Source organism: Xenia sp. Carnegie-2017, unplaced genomic scaffold (genome assembly GCF_021976095.1).
Source record: "Xenia sp. Carnegie-2017 unplaced genomic scaffold, XeniaSp_v1 HiC_scaffold_19, whole genome shotgun sequence".
In the NCBI taxonomy this organism is placed as follows: domain Eukaryota; kingdom Metazoa; phylum Cnidaria; class Anthozoa; order Malacalcyonacea; family Xeniidae; genus Xenia; species Xenia sp. Carnegie-2017.
This window is the reverse complement of record NW_025813481.1, coordinates 4,374,570-4,388,649: the sequence shown is the minus strand read 5'-3', so window position 1 is coordinate 4,388,649 and position 14,080 is coordinate 4,374,570. Positions and strand designations below refer to the sequence as shown.

General features: G+C 36.1%; 5 protein-coding genes across 8 annotated transcripts in view; 1 reads left to right on the top strand and 4 right to left on the bottom strand.

Annotated features, from left to right (window-relative positions):
- The window catches only part of LOC124438092, a 5,729-nt gene extending 268 nt beyond the window's left edge, over window positions 1-5,461 (bottom strand). The window contains exons 1-4 of one of the 3 annotated variants that reach the window (XM_046988080.1): window positions 5,377-5,461; window positions 2,577-2,900; window positions 1,189-2,152; window positions 1-954 (exon numbers count right to left, since the gene is read on the bottom strand). The exon at window positions 1-954 is cut by the window's left edge and continues 268 nt beyond it. In XM_046988080.1, coding sequence (XP_046844036.1) covers window positions 1-954; window positions 1,189-2,152; window positions 2,577-2,695 — 2,037 coding nt within the window. In that variant the 5' untranslated portion in view covers window positions 2,696-2,900; window positions 5,377-5,461. Of the gene's footprint in view, window positions 955-1,188; window positions 2,153-2,576; window positions 2,901-4,723; window positions 4,932-5,376 lie in introns of those variants that run through there. The other 2 variants (XM_046988079.1, XM_046988081.1) reach the window with 2 other exon arrangements.
- LOC124439320 (BTB/POZ domain-containing protein 6-B-like) lies at window positions 3,154-4,476 on the bottom strand. The gene has a single exon (XM_046989545.1). It carries the CDS (start codon window positions 4,456-4,458, stop codon window positions 3,154-3,156), a length of 1,305 nt encoding a protein of 434 aa, XP_046845501.1. The 5' UTR covers window positions 4,459-4,476.
- A 261-nt stretch (window positions 5,462-5,722) lies between the features above and the next one.
- LOC124438095 lies at window positions 5,723-7,094 on the bottom strand. Its single transcript, XM_046988083.1, has 4 exons — window positions 6,548-7,094; window positions 6,334-6,463; window positions 5,952-6,159; window positions 5,723-5,857 (listed from the first exon to the last, which is right to left on the bottom strand). Exons 1-4 carry the CDS (start codon window positions 6,738-6,740, stop codon window positions 5,789-5,791), a joined length of 600 nt encoding a protein of 199 aa, XP_046844039.1. The 5' UTR covers window positions 6,741-7,094; the 3' UTR covers window positions 5,723-5,788.
- LOC124438093 (endoplasmic reticulum mannosyl-oligosaccharide 1,2-alpha-mannosidase-like) lies at window positions 7,073-11,131 on the top strand. Its single transcript, XM_046988082.1, has 7 exons — window positions 7,073-7,285; window positions 7,522-8,397; window positions 8,574-8,762; window positions 9,208-9,395; window positions 9,562-9,685; window positions 9,771-9,965; window positions 10,054-11,131. Exons 1-7 carry the CDS (start codon window positions 7,178-7,180, stop codon window positions 10,381-10,383), a joined length of 2,010 nt encoding a protein of 669 aa, XP_046844038.1. The 5' UTR covers window positions 7,073-7,177; the 3' UTR covers window positions 10,384-11,131.
- On the bottom strand, window positions 10,716-13,597 carry LOC124438097 (neuronal calcium sensor 1-like). 2 transcript variants are annotated; one of them, XM_046988085.1, is made up of 8 exons: window positions 13,217-13,597; window positions 13,083-13,107; window positions 12,782-12,830; window positions 12,505-12,594; window positions 11,709-11,787; window positions 11,546-11,634; window positions 11,138-11,209; window positions 10,716-10,910 (listed from the first exon to the last, which is right to left on the bottom strand). In XM_046988085.1, the coding sequence occupies exons 1-8, from the start codon at window positions 13,278-13,280 to the stop codon at window positions 10,812-10,814; spliced, it is 567 nt and encodes a 188-aa protein (XP_046844041.1). In that variant the 5' UTR covers window positions 13,281-13,597; the 3' UTR covers window positions 10,716-10,811. The 2 variants fall into 2 exon arrangements, with proteins under 2 accessions (XP_046844041.1, XP_046844042.1); XM_046988086.1 differs by lacking the exon at window positions 12,505-12,594 and having other exon boundaries at window positions 13,217-13,590.
- Window positions 13,598-14,080: the final 483 nt, after the last annotated feature.

Sequence of the window (14,080 nt, the reverse complement as noted above, 5' to 3'; positions counted from 1 at the left end):
AGCATATGGTTCAAGTTCAAAATCACTGGGAATTTTAGGTATGAAAACAGGGGAATTTGATGTTGATGTTTCACCTTTTCTTGTCATTGGAGTATTTGTGACAGATCCACTCGTGGGTGTACTCCCGAGGGATCCAGTCAAGTCTTCTTCAGTTCTATGTGTAGATTCCTCCACAATCAAACGATCTAGTGATGGGGTTGAAATCAACTTTCCAGAAGACAGCAACTCTTTATCTTCCACCATTGTTTCTAGATCGAGACTTTTTAAAACAGAGACATTACCAATCTCACTGTCATTTTCATTAATGATCACATCAAGGATGGTCGTGTCATTCTCTACCAATCCTTCATTTATGTCACATAAGTTATTATCTTCAACTGAATATGTTAATTTATTGATCATTTCTTCATCGTCTCTTGGCTCACATTTTTTTGTTAACAAACACTCATCGGAGCTCGTTTCAGCAAGACTTTCTTCGTCTAAACACTTGATGTAATCTTCATCACAAGCAAGTGCAAGATTCTCTAATTTATTTATCTCACTTTCATTTTCTCCTGAACACTTGTCGTCAATATTTTGTAAATGGACAAAGCTATTTTCACCAATCTCCCATTTCGCGACTTCTTCTTCACCTTCCATACACTCATTATCTGAAACAGGTTTAGTGACGCGAGCTTCTGCACACGTGATATCTATGGTCGTGCACGTGATATTTGTTGTCGCGCACGTGATATCTGTGGTCGTGCACGTGTCATCAATCACAGCGTTTTTGCACTCGTCTAGCTCAGCCATCCAAACATGCTGTGAATCTTTCAACGACGCACAACCCTCTACATCATCTTGTGCGACATATTGATCACGTGACGATATTTCCCCCTCTTGACATGATGACGTCACATTGTGGATCTTCTTTTCATTTTCCTGCACAATTTCCTGATGTTTTTCCGACCAATTCTGAAAAAAGTTATATCACATAATATAAAACATAAGAAAAGCTTCTAGTGTTACAAATGTTAAATGGAGAAAAAACAGAGAAACCAAAGGAGACAACACCAGCTATCCCCTTGAAATCAACGTTTATCCCCCTTACATCCCTTTAATCAACCCATGTATCTCCTTAAGTCTTCCTCTCAAAGTTTATGTTGTCATTACATCGACCTTGTACCAGGCATTTTTTCGAGAAAATACCTTATCTATGACAGAATTCTTTTCTTCTTTAATATGTGTATCATTAGCCAACTTCTCGTCACTTTCTTCGTTACGAATTTCCTTCGTTTCATCATCAAGCTCGCTATCCTCACTCACGCTAGGACAAGTTGCAGTAGGAATTTCTACAGGATGTACAGGTGAGCCTACAGGCACTGGTGGAATACTTATACTTGGTACTTTACTCAATTCAACTTCAGCTTCTTGTAATTTATTCAGTACATTAGGCCGAACAATACTGGGAACAGGCACAACTGTAAGTGCAGCTGGCATTTGGGGTAGTATTATCGGTCTATATACTCCTAAGTATGTGAAAGACTTCGGTAATCTTGGTGGCGAAGGTTTTTTATTGAACAGTCCATTGTACGAGTATATTGAAAGACCCATTGGACTTTGATAACCCAATAGAATACTTTTAGCTTTTCCCGTTTTGTTGACAGTGAGATCCAAGGTACTGCGGGGAACTAATCTCCGATGGTCATAATCTCCACCCGTGTGTAATTCAGCCCAAAGATCGGAGGGTATATTTGTCCTGCTACTTGGACTAATAGCACGATCTGAAGGAGCAGATTCAATTCCACGACCGTTTGCGTATCCCGTTAACGTATCCTCGCATATTCTTTGATCGTCATCTTTATCGGTACTTATTCGATTCTTCATCCTTAAGTCACCGGCTTTAGTCGTTTCTCTACCCTTTTCATCAACTTTAAACGTATCTTTGTTCTTTAAAGGTGGCAATCTTGATCTATTGCTTTGAATGATTTGTTTTGTCACAAGCGAGTCTTTAGTGCGTGATCGTTGCAAGCCATGATAACCTTGTTGCGTATCATGAACGTTAGCTGTTGCAGGTGTAGTGGCAGGCGTGGGCACTTTGGAAAACCTTAAAAATAACAAATATTGTTGCAAGGCAGGTGTAGTGGCAGGCGTGGGCACTTTCTTGGAAAACCTTAAAAATAACAAATATTGTTGCAAGGCAGGTGTAGTGGCAGGCGTGGGCACTTTGGAAAACCTTAAAAATAACAAATATTGTTGCAAGGCGGGTGTAGTGGCAGGCGCGGCACTTTGGAAAAACCTTAAAAATAACAAATATTGTTGCAAGGCAGGTGTAGCGGCAGGCGTGGGCACTTTAGAGGAAACCTTTATAAAATCAACCAATATTGTTGAAAGAGCATCAAAACAAAGACGTTTCTATATCTCCTTTCTATATGATTTTTTACCATTTCTTTGAACTTCAATAGAACTATAGAAATCATAGCACACAAGCGAAGAATGGTGTCACTGGACATTTTACCTAACAATCAGTTTGTATTTCACTGCTTTAGAAAGAGATCATAATGTCCTGAGGGAGGAATATTTTCAAAAAGGGATACCTGTACGCTGACGCGATGTGTTCTCGTTCTTCAACCTTTCTTTCTTTACTTTCACTGCAATTCTTTTGGTCAGCGGCATCTTTCCCAACCTTTTTCGGAAGGTATGACACGGGCTCCATAATGACGTCAAGACTAACGTCACGAGGTATGGAGTTTCTACAATGTCCACGATTGCAATTATCCGGGACAATACTCCAAGGGATTCCAATGGACGGTAAGGGTAAAATCTCTCGAAGTTTTGCTTTCGATGTATCTATTTTGGCAACACTTTACTCGCAGGTTTTCGTCTTTAGATAACGGCTTTGTGATTGTTACATTGTTGTCCTGGAAAAAATTACATAACATCATTGGTCAGACATTCAAAACTTATATCGAAGATTAACGAGCTATGAAATATCCAAAATGAATCAAACATTTATTCAATATATAGCATAATTATTTACAACAGTTTAATCCATTAAAGACGCACACTCGATGTTTTAACAACGCAACAAGAACACGAACCGACAAATCCACAAAGAAATAAACGAATTTAAAATGAAACGCATTCTACAAAAACAGAGAGACAATGCTTTGTTCATACAGAGAATAGTAGCTCTTCAAAACAACCCTCGGGAATAACGCAACCTGACTCACACGAATGTGGCAAATACGTTTCGATAAACGTCACTACTACGTCATCAACTTGCGTCACTATATGTTCGGCGAATTCATAATAGCCAAATGAACTGCCCATCATTACTGCCAGCAACGTCACAACACTTCCACAAGATACTTCAATAGGTTTAGTAAACATCATGTTACCGGATGAAATATTTATGTAAGGTGTTTCACAACTATAACCACCGTTTGGTTGAGCTCTTTTAAGATAAACTGTCACTTTTTCGTTGGGTTTAACGTTCAGACAAACTCCACGAAGAAAAAGATCTTTGTTGGCGGAGAAGCTGACCAGGAAATAAGTGTTGTCAGAAAGGGATTTTGGTAAAATTTTAGTTGGAGAAAATTTGGGACATTTTATTGTAATGGGATTGCGTTCTCTAGTGGCCTCTTTCCATTCTAACTCCGGGGAATACACCCCATTAAACTTCTCATATATAGGAACCATTTCGCCGAACGACAACAAACGAGTAGGTGAGACGTACTGCGCAAACTCCTCCTGCGTCATTGCTAGGAAACGGATTTCGTAAATAGCATCGCCCATCATGAAACGTCTATTCTCGGGAGTCAATTCAAAACTATTCATGACACAATGATAATCAGACCAACGTAGAACTGCTTGAAACAAATCCACTTCGGCAATTTGTAAATTCTTGCGTTTCAATAAGCTCACTAACATATCATAAGACATACAATTAAACTCTTCGGAGTTCACCACTTCATCTGTGAAACTCTCGACAAATTTCCAACATTCACTCAACAACTCATTGTGTTCTTTTTCAATCGCTTTCTGTAATATTCCCAGCGTTTTATTTGGATTTAAAATACTCGAGATGTCTTGAATACATTTGTGAAGAAGCGAAGGGACATTGTATTTTTTTGCCAACGACATAACAGAGATAATATTTGAAGAAAGCAAAGAACAATCATCTGTATATAAAAATGTAAGAAACGACAAAATGCTTATGGGATCAGAGTCACTAATATGAATTGAGTTGATAAACATATCTGCGAATCCATCGCCGTTCAACATGCCATCGAGTACAGATGAACTTGTACACAAAACGTACTTATGAGCATAAAACTCCTCATCAAAGCCTTCACACGTGATTAAAACATCACTTAAATATGGATTGTTTAACATTTGTTTATTTCGTTCGAGCACAGTGCTCTTTGATGTCTGCCATTCCAAATCCATGTCTTTTACCTCCAAACAACTCGCCATAATGTTCAATAAAAATGATTTTCAAAGACGAACTTCGATAACGTTTTATATCTATGATTGTCGGCAGGGGAATTGTCATCAGGGATACTACCCTGCGATGATTTAACCAAAGGGGATTTGCGTTTTGTAAAAGAACAATACATTAGACAAATGATTTCGCTTGATATCCTGGATGGAACAAGGTTGAAGAAAATTCTCCCTAATCATGACTTATCTGCTTGCGATACAATTTATTCCTTATTTCATCATATAAAATAATTTTTACCTTTGACTCGACATTAACACTAGCGCTTTTAGAAGGTGTCTCCAACGTTTTTAAAATATCTTGAAGAACTTTGCAATTATCCAATTTATCATCAACTTCGGACTGTTCTTCACGGCCTCTCGATGGACGAGGTTTCTTATGTTCAATAACTTTTCTGGCAGTCAACAGTTTTGGCATCTCTTCTTTTGTCAAAGTCATTACGAGTTCTCTGTTAGAAAACGAGGAAAAATTTACTTTCCCCGTTGAAAAAACAGGTGTCTGTAATCTTGTAATAGTGAACCAAAGTAAATAAATAAATCGAGACGCATGCATCGAAATGATTATTATGTATACTGAACAAACAAAAGTAAATGAACATTTTCTACCATAAGTTGTGTTAGAACACGTAATTTTGTGGACCGATGTGACCAGGAGCGTAGCCAGCCCGCAAGTTCGGTCGTGCTATGTAAATTTTTCTGTGTTCACTCACTGTAAAAACACTAAATTTCTAAAGAAATGAATAATGATAATGGTCTTAAATTTACATAGAACGACCAAATTAGCGGGCTGGCTACGCCACTGGATGTGACTCTTCGTTAATATACATCATCATATACAAAGCTGTTATGTTAGCAAAAGAAATACCAATTTAGATGACGCGATGAAAACATTACCTTTCTCCAAGATATTCAGGTGTTTTAGCAACACTTTTATTATTCCAAGGTGATTTGCACGATGAACGCGGTTGATCACCAGTAGGCACTATTGATGAAGTCAACGTTCTCTTTATAACCATCAAAGAAAAAAAGTTATTACAATCTTTTGCGTTATGCATTCAAAAATCCAAGACGCAGTAGCTATACATATTTGTTCTCATTAATGTTTAGGTAGACCATGGGTGGTAAACCATACCTTTTCGTTATTTTCAAAGGGCAAAGATAGCATGTCTACAAAAGGTTTTTTTATCTCTCGTTTTTTGGAGTTCTCAGATACAGCAGAGCTATGAAATGGATTAAATACTGTCAGTTATAGAATAATTTTTTGACGTTCGAATGACAACTTTATGCCAATATAAATTAGTGAAATTTAACGCAACTTTAACTTATAACTCAAATTTTGATCATACCTAATGTTTGACCTTTTTCTATGCTTTTTCTAAGAAAAAAACAAAACTTATCTGATCTACAATCATCAAAACAACATGGAACAGTTAAAGGTGAGCAGTTTATATTAAAAATATCTCTTGAACCTTTTTCGAAGGACACCAAATAAGATAGGCCGTTGATAAAAATATATCCTGCCAATCTTGACAAATTTCATTGTAATCAAAGATTTCATGAAATTTGATGGTTGTCAACTTCTCGTTGCAACGATGATTTTCTTCAGTAGTTGTACTTGCAGCATTGACCATCCAGGATGTTGGGGTCGTGTGAGGAACATGGGTTCTAGTGCAAGGTCTTGATGAAACGAAAATAATAAAGTATTTTCAATACCATTTTGAAGTAATGGTAAAGTTGTGAAAATTGCATCCTAAACTATAGGTTATAGACATCCGTTAAGGGAGGAAGAAGGCGAAATTCCTCTTAAGCTTGTGTATCTTAAGTTAATATTAATCATACTCATGTTTTTACCTTAACAAAGGGCTAGAAAATTCTTTGTTTTTCGTGATAAGTTCATCCAACGATTGTGTTTCCCAATTCGATGATGTGTTGACATCTTCAGTATTAATATTGATTATCTTTAGACTCGGTAATGACAAAACTAAAAAACACATATATGCAGGAGGGAAAGTGGCGTTAATCTAGGACATGCTTGTAGTAGCATTGAAAATGAAAATAATTTTACTTTCTGAAGTTTTGTCAAGCCTTTCTTTAAACACTCTACTCGCCACAAATGTTTTTTCATCCGTCTCTTTCGCTTGGACGCAATGTCTTCGTCGTACAGCTTGACGTGCATTTTCAACTCTCGTCCTCCAACATTCGGGATGTTGACAAAGTACATCTTCACAAGATCCATAATTATTTTCCGCGTAAAGCATTGGTTTTTTTCTTAGTCTCTTGTATATACTTTAAATCGTGATAATCCTTTGCATTTTTAAGCCAAAGAGCTTCGAAGGTAAGCCATTATTTGCTCATTTACCTTTAGCTCATGACGTCATGACAACATAAGACAGTTGCTGTTGCTATAGCAACACAGTTTGAAGACAAAAAGGAGGCTTGGGAGAAGAATTCTTCGATTTTTACAGAATTAATAAATATTTGAATGAAAACACGACTGAGATAGAGTCTTTTCCACCTGCGGCTTCATTTTACAGAATGAATAAATCCCGTTTTGTCAGGAAGGTTTCAGACAATGAAGACGCCCGGCTAGTTTCCAGTTTCCAACAAGATTTACATCCAATATGGCGGCTGCCACGACAACGGTAATGAAGGGCTTTTCAAACTACCTATAAATAATCTAACAATGTTATGAATCATGAATACGAGAGGAAAAACACAAGAGCGGGAGTTTATAACCGTAGAAATACCGGGAAACTATGATAATGATAAAAATAGACGTGGTACAACAACATCATTATGGAGGGTAAGTAAGTTGATACTTGATGGCATTGCCATACATTGACAATGTGGTTGTGATGTATACGTGAAACGCCAGAAGAATGTGTGTTTTTTTCATTCCTTTTAAGTTCTAACATTGAATATTACAAAGCTGTTTTATGGTTATTCTTGATCATTTCGCCGTTTAATCAATATAAACTTTGTTAACTTACCAAATCTCTTTAAAAGAAATACAATGGTCAGCGAACGTTTCTTATTTAGAGATGGAAGAGACTGACATCCTTTGAAAAGACTATTATAGTGGGCCTTGCCCTTCTTTTGACTGTTGGAGTTTACAAATTTCATGATGATTTTCGCTTCACCTACGGCAGTAAGCGGACATACTCCGAGAAAGAAAACCAAATTCGTATTTTGCCAATTCAGCCGGCAATCAATAAAGATGAAGAGCAAATTCATTTCAAACATTCACAGGAAGGAAAATCCACTAAGGATACAAGACATCTAACAAAACTTGGTTTTGGCTATGAGCAACATCAGAATATGGTTGATAAAGCTGTGAAACCTAGAGAAACAACAAAATCAGTTGAGATTGAAAAAATTAATAAAATTATACGAGATCATGAAAAAAATGACAACATTTTGAAAAAAAAGCCAGGTATCAAATCTGCAGTACCAAATAAAATGAAAAAAATAATTGATAAGGACGTCAATGGAAATTCAAAAAAGCTGAAGAAACCAACAAAGAAGATGTTAAAGGCACCTCGATTGTTTAATGAGCATAACATCAAGATTCTTTCGTCTTCTCAACATAACTTCAAACAAAAAGCTGTAGTTAATGCATTTAAACATGCTTGGTTGGGATACAAAACCTGGGCCTGGGGTCATGATGAACTTAATCCAATTTCAAAAGGTTACAATACATGGTTTGATCTTGGACTGACAATAGTAGATTCCTTGGATACCATGTTGTTGATGGATCTCAAGGAGGAATTTAACGAGGCTGGTAAATGGGTCAAAAACTCATTAAGACTTGACAAAGATAAATTTGTGAATTTGTTTGAAGTAACAATACGTGTTTTGGGTAGCCTTTTAAGCACATATCATTTGACTGGTGATAAAGAATTTTTAAACAAAGCAGTAAGTTTTCATATTTTTCTCATCATTATCTTCTGATTGATCATCACATTTCTGTGATACTATTTTCTCCATATTATCCCCTATTGACAACTTAATTGTATCCCTTTACCACCACTTGCATCCCTTACATCCTTCTCTCTCATCAATCTTATCATTTCACAATGGTGTGTGTTTAGATAGAGCTTGGGAACAAACTAATGCCAGCCTTCAAGACTTCATCTGGAGTGCCTTATGCAGATGTTAATTTAGGGACTGGACAGGCTAAAGGCCCAAACTGGTCTTCATACAGCACAACATCAGAGGTGACAACCATACAGCTTGAGTTCAGAGAACTTTCCAGAGTATCCCGCGATCCTAAATACAAAGTAAGCTGAAAAAAGTTGACATATGTAAGAGAACATGACACAGTCTTGCATTTTTCTGTATACTAACATCAACCTTACTGTACCTTACTTTGACTTTGACAATGATCACCACACAGAAGTTGAAACATCAGTCACGACAAATGCCATAAATGTTCCAAATCAGTTCTTCACAAATGTGAACAATCAAATACTCTTAGTCTACAAACTTCTTGTTCAACTGAAATCAGCTATGAGATAATTCTTCTCACAAAGGTTGTGGTAATGCTGGTTTTTTTTTCATCTCAACCGCTCATTTCAATAGAAATAAATCCACTTACATTGATCGTAACTCTATGTAGTATAGACCCTAATCTCACGGCGCTAAGCGGTTGGATTAGAGATATATTTTGTGGATTAGAGATATATTTTGAGTATTTGTAGACAACGACATTACCATTATTTCTAGGAAGCTGTGGATCGAGTAAGCGAACATTTCCACAATCTTGACAAACCAGGTGGTCTCGTGCCTATTTACATAAATCCCAGTAATGGTATGTTCCAGTCTGGTGCCACCATCACGCTGGGAGCACGTGGCGATAGCTACTATGAATATTTACTAAAGCAATGGTTGCAGGGAGGTAAAAAGGAAAAATCGTAAGTCATCATTTTTTTGGATTATAAGTTGTGTAGACGATCACGAAGCGTACTGTTCATTCAGTAACATTGTATCTTCACTTGCATTCAATGCTTCATTGCTAGCAAAAGCAGATGATCTTCTGTTTAAACCATTTATATACAACACATTTATTTGCTTACTTAGATTACTTGATGATTACAACGAGTCGATAAAAGGTGTGATGCAAAAACTTGTGAGAAAATCCGTTCCCAACCAAATCACTTACATTGGGGAACTACTTCAAGGTTCTCAGTATAGCCCTAAAATGGTGAGAGTTGGTTTGTTCATATAGTAAGATACAACAGCGCTGGACACAATATCTGTTTGTTGTGATTTAACTTGTTTGTATTTAGGATCATCTTGTGTGCTTTATGGCCGGCAATTTGGCACTAGGCGCTCACAATGGTTTGGATAAAAGTCATCTTAGATTGGGTAAGGAATTATTGGAAACATGTTATCAGATGTACGTACGTATGGCTACTGGCTTAAGTCCGGAAATCGCGTACTTTAACACTGAGGATGTCAATCAAGATGACATCATAGTTAAGGTGAGGGATCAATTGCAGTGAACAAAGTGTTCAGTCACTTTCTTTGCATTCGCCTAGTGGTAAATATCTTCCATAATTTCATTTTCAGCCATTGGATGCGCACAATCTTCTTCGTCCGGAAACGGTTGAATCGTTGTTTTTGTTACATCGTATAACTGGCGATAAAAAATACCAAGAGTACGGTTGGAAAATCTTTCAAGCATTCGAAAAATACACTAAAATCGCGGAAGGCGGTTATTCTTCAATAAATAATGTACAGGATGCTGATAATCCCAATTATCGTGATAAAATGGAGAGTTTCTTTCTCGGAGAAACGTTGAAATACTTGTTCTTGTTGTTTAGCGACAGTGAAATAGTACCTTTGGATCGTTATGTGTTTAACACCGAGGCTCATCCTTTACCAGTATGGACGAATTAATGTATAATAGGTTTTTCGAAAGAATGTTACTTAAATCTATTGTTATTTATTTTTTACCGGCCAAATGTCATCTACCGGTTTACAAACAAAACGTTAGTTGTGCTAGCTTTGATTTGATGGTAATTGGAGTTTAGTACAAATGATTAAAACATTCATGGTTTTGTATTTATGAACATTACGTCTACAAGACGATATTTGTCAAGACAACCTCGGTTGGACAGTGTCTAACCGTATAGATAGGAAAACACACTCCGTATTTTCATGAAGACGACAAAGCAATTAATTAATGCGCTGACAAAGAAAAGTGGAACCTTAATTAAAAGTAGACATGATTTGAATGACGATAGTTTAGTTTAGTTGAATCGACGAGTGTAAAGAATACACTTGAATGGATTACTTATCTTCTACGTAAATAATTTAGCTGCATACTAAACTAGTCCGTCATACAGCGACAAAGCTTGAACAGTTGTCGGATCAGATTTCGATCCCTCGAGAAATTCTTCGAGCGACAACCTGTCGTCTTTATTCTATGAATACGAAAATTGGGATTGGAAAACATGGTCTAGCTATTCTAGAACAGAATTAATCTAAGTAATGTATGAATATACAATTTCCAGAACCTCAAATGAATCAATTTTATAAGCTCCTTTATCAAAACTTAATTTGTATCTTATTTTAATTGTTTGAAGTTCACAGTAAATGTGATGCGTTCTTCAAACAAAAAAGTGAAATAAATTATTAAATCAAACCCTACCTTGTCCATTGAATCAAATATTTTATTGACACGTTTTTCCGCTGTGTCCATTTTTAGTATTCCCGTGTCAGACTAAACAAGCGCAATAAAATCATCAGTTCATATATCACCATTATCATACATACATTAGGAATGATCCATATAAGTGAAATAAGCACGAGGACGAGGAAAATAGATTAAACAAAATGAACATACGAAAAATGTAAGATAACCATTGACATGCGTAAGGAAAGAGTTAAATACAGGTTAGAAAAAAGATTTCAATAAAAATCCCAATGTCTTTGTCTTTGTAAACATCCATAGCAAACGAGACAAAACTCTTGTCGTTCATGCTTATCTTACACGCGTGTGGACGAAGCATTAAACAACAGCAAACGACTTTCGATGTATATTTAAAGTCGTGCTTACCGTCATTTTATGTATAGACTCCAAAATATTCAACATCTCTGCCCTCGTGATATATCCATCATTATCAAGGTCGCAGAGTGTGAAAACCCCTAGAAAGTTGAAGAAGATCCTTGCTGTCGTAGTGTATTTAACAATTCGTTGAACATGAGTATAACTGACATACATCGTAATTTTTCGTCCAAACGTCCTCTCGAGGTTACAGACAAGGCAATCATAAACTCTTCAAATTCAATCTTTCCATTCTACAACAATAGATGAAGAATAACTATCCCTTGATGAAAATAATGCAGCCATGATTTTGTTTGGACATGTGTATTCGAAACGGATTTCATCAGATTGTTCTCTTCTTATTTTAAAATATTACATTGTCCCGTAATAGATAGATTAGTGAATGATCGTGAATCATTTGTTCCGTGATTTTAATATTATTAAGATGAAAATGAAATTTTGACAGCAATCCATTCAATACTTTCATCGACTTAAAATTATGCTGTATTGCATCAAGAGCAAGGGCAAAGAATTGCATGAATGCAAACGTAAAATTTCCTATCTACATTACACGTTGACTTCCAGCGATTTTTCATTCAAATAGGCATGTAGTGCTTAAGATTTCTGTTAAAATGCATACAAATCTTTGATGACATACAAAGTTGTACTAATATCCTTGCAAAATCTGAAAAGCCGATAAACTGCTGTAAAAAACCTTAGAACAGGTGGTTATTGCACTTATGAACGAGCTATACAAGTGCACTTAGCAGCGTATGCTTAAATACTTTCAACAATACAGCAAGACATAGTAACAGGTCGTTATCACATTCAAAATAGAAAGTTGACGAATCTTAGTTTTTTGACAAAAATATCAACGAACAGCACGTTTGTACCTTGTTATTTCTGGCATGTTAGAATTTACTTGTAAATTTAACGTGCTCTTGTAGCTACAAGTTCTAATAACTGCATACCATATTTTTGTCAAAAACCTTGAAGACGAAAGCTGCAAATTCTGATGACTCGCCAGAAGGGAAGTACTTCTTATAGATTTCAGCAAATTCCTATTCAAAGACACAAAAGATTTCTATGCTTTATGTGTCAAACACAAGCACCCTTCCTGTCAAAGTCCAGTTTCTCCTTCAGCATCTGAGCTCTTATGGTATAATGAGTCGTTGCTTGTCAAAAATGTATAATTTTCAGTCTACAGTCCGTTAAAAATATAATAAGAAATAATCGCCAGTTATTAACCTCTTTTTTCAAATTCCCATCAGGGCATTCCTTCAAAAAACCTTTGTACCTGCCAATACGATAAAATACATTACTAACGAGGAATAGACGGTGAACAGAAAATTTGAACATTCTTTTTGGGAATAATAGATATGCAAAGGAAAAAAAAATGTTCTTCTAAATTTAAAAAAAATATATATTTGATGTCATTTTCAAAGAACACCGTGTAATCGACTCCCTAAGAAACTTCCCTATCCTGTCGGCCACAAATTATAGATATGTCATATTTACAAACTAGACGTTATAAAATCTAAAAACATACCAACGTCGCAATTCTTTCTCGTTAACTATATAAAAAATAGAAATTTAATGTTTTTAATAAAATGCATTTTCCAGTCTGTTTTGGGGTGATTATAAACAAAATACACACAAATTTTCAACTACATTTATACATACAGTATGTCTTAGTAACGAGTTCTTCAATTACTTCTGCTTTCAGTTTACTTTCCTTCTTGCCCATCGTCTTTTCCACAATTCAGCAGTTCCTCATAAAGCATTATAAAGCCACAAAAGAGAAATCGGCTCTCTCGCAAAAACCTTTTATTTCATCTTAAGTAAACACATTGTCATTCTCCTCTTTTAGTTACTATACATCGTGTCAAATAAATTATTCATTGCATCCAAACGGAATGTTCTTTCTCCACGGTAGACGAATTATAAATGTTTGTTTGGGTGAAGTCTTCCGAATTTATATTACGGCAATTTGCAGTCAAGAAACATTACGGTGATATTAGGGAGGATTTATTCGTGAAGTTCTTGCTAATGTGTTATTTCGTAGCAAGAATATCAAAATGCTTTCTCCTTTTTTACATATCAACGTGAGGTATTATATTATAAACAAAATCCACCTGCCTTGTGTCTCGCCTTGTGTTGTGCTTGGAGAATCACGTGACCACGTGTATGCAAAAGCATTTTATATGGCGCATGCTTAAAGTGCCCCTCGCAAACACAATGAAACTTTGGAATGTAGTCTGGAAAACTAGAGCCCTCTTCACAAGACATAAACCAACCCGTGCTCAATCCAGGTTTATTTTATTGCGTGTAAACAATACTAACTCAGGTTTAATCTGGGTTAAACTCAACCTACCTTTTGAGATGGGGGTGGGGGGTTAACCAAAGTTGAACCTGGGTTAGTAGTGTTTACAGGCAAAAAAATAAACCTGGGTTAAACCCGGGTCAGTTTATGTCGTGTGAATAGGGCTTGGACGAACGAAAACTTTAGTTGATGCTGTAACTCATTCTTTCTTTATGCACTAATAT

Excerpts from the sequence above, each read along its gene's own strand:
- LOC124438095 (XM_046988083.1), bottom strand. The coding sequence starts at position 6,740 with ATGCTTTACGCGGAAAATAATTATGGATCTTGTGAAGATGTACTTTGT. Across the intron at positions 6,160-6,333 it reads TTTTCTAGCCCTTTGTTAAG|ACCTTGCACTAGAACCCATG; the intron begins GTAAAAACATGA and ends CGTTTCATCAAG. Across the intron at positions 5,858-5,951 it reads TTTGGTGTCCTTCGAAAAAG|AAAAAGCATAGAAAAAGGTC; the intron begins GTTCAAGAGATA and ends TTTTTTTCTTAG.
- LOC124439320 (XM_046989545.1), bottom strand. The coding sequence starts at position 4,458 with ATGGCGAGTTGTTTGGAGGTAAAAGACATGGATTTGGAATGGCAGACA.
- LOC124438093 (XM_046988082.1), top strand. The coding sequence starts at position 7,178 with ATGAATACGAGAGGAAAAACACAAGAGCGGGAGTTTATAACCGTAGAA. Across the intron at positions 8,398-8,573 it reads AAGAATTTTTAAACAAAGCA|ATAGAGCTTGGGAACAAACT; the intron begins GTAAGTTTTCAT and ends GTGTGTGTTTAG. Across the intron at positions 9,686-9,770 it reads CTCAGTATAGCCCTAAAATG|GATCATCTTGTGTGCTTTAT; the intron begins GTGAGAGTTGGT and ends GTTTGTATTTAG.
- LOC124438097 (XM_046988085.1), bottom strand. The coding sequence starts at position 13,280 with ATGGGCAAGAAGGAAAGTAAACTGAAAGCAGAAGTAATTGAAGAACTC. Across the intron at positions 12,831-13,082 it reads GAGAAAGAATTGCGACGTTG|GTACAAAGGTTTTTTGAAGG; the intron begins GTATGTTTTTAG and ends TCGTATTGGCAG. Across the intron at positions 10,911-11,137 it reads TATTTGATTCAATGGACAAG|AATAAAGACGACAGGTTGTC; the intron begins GTAGGGTTTGAT and ends TCGTATTCATAG.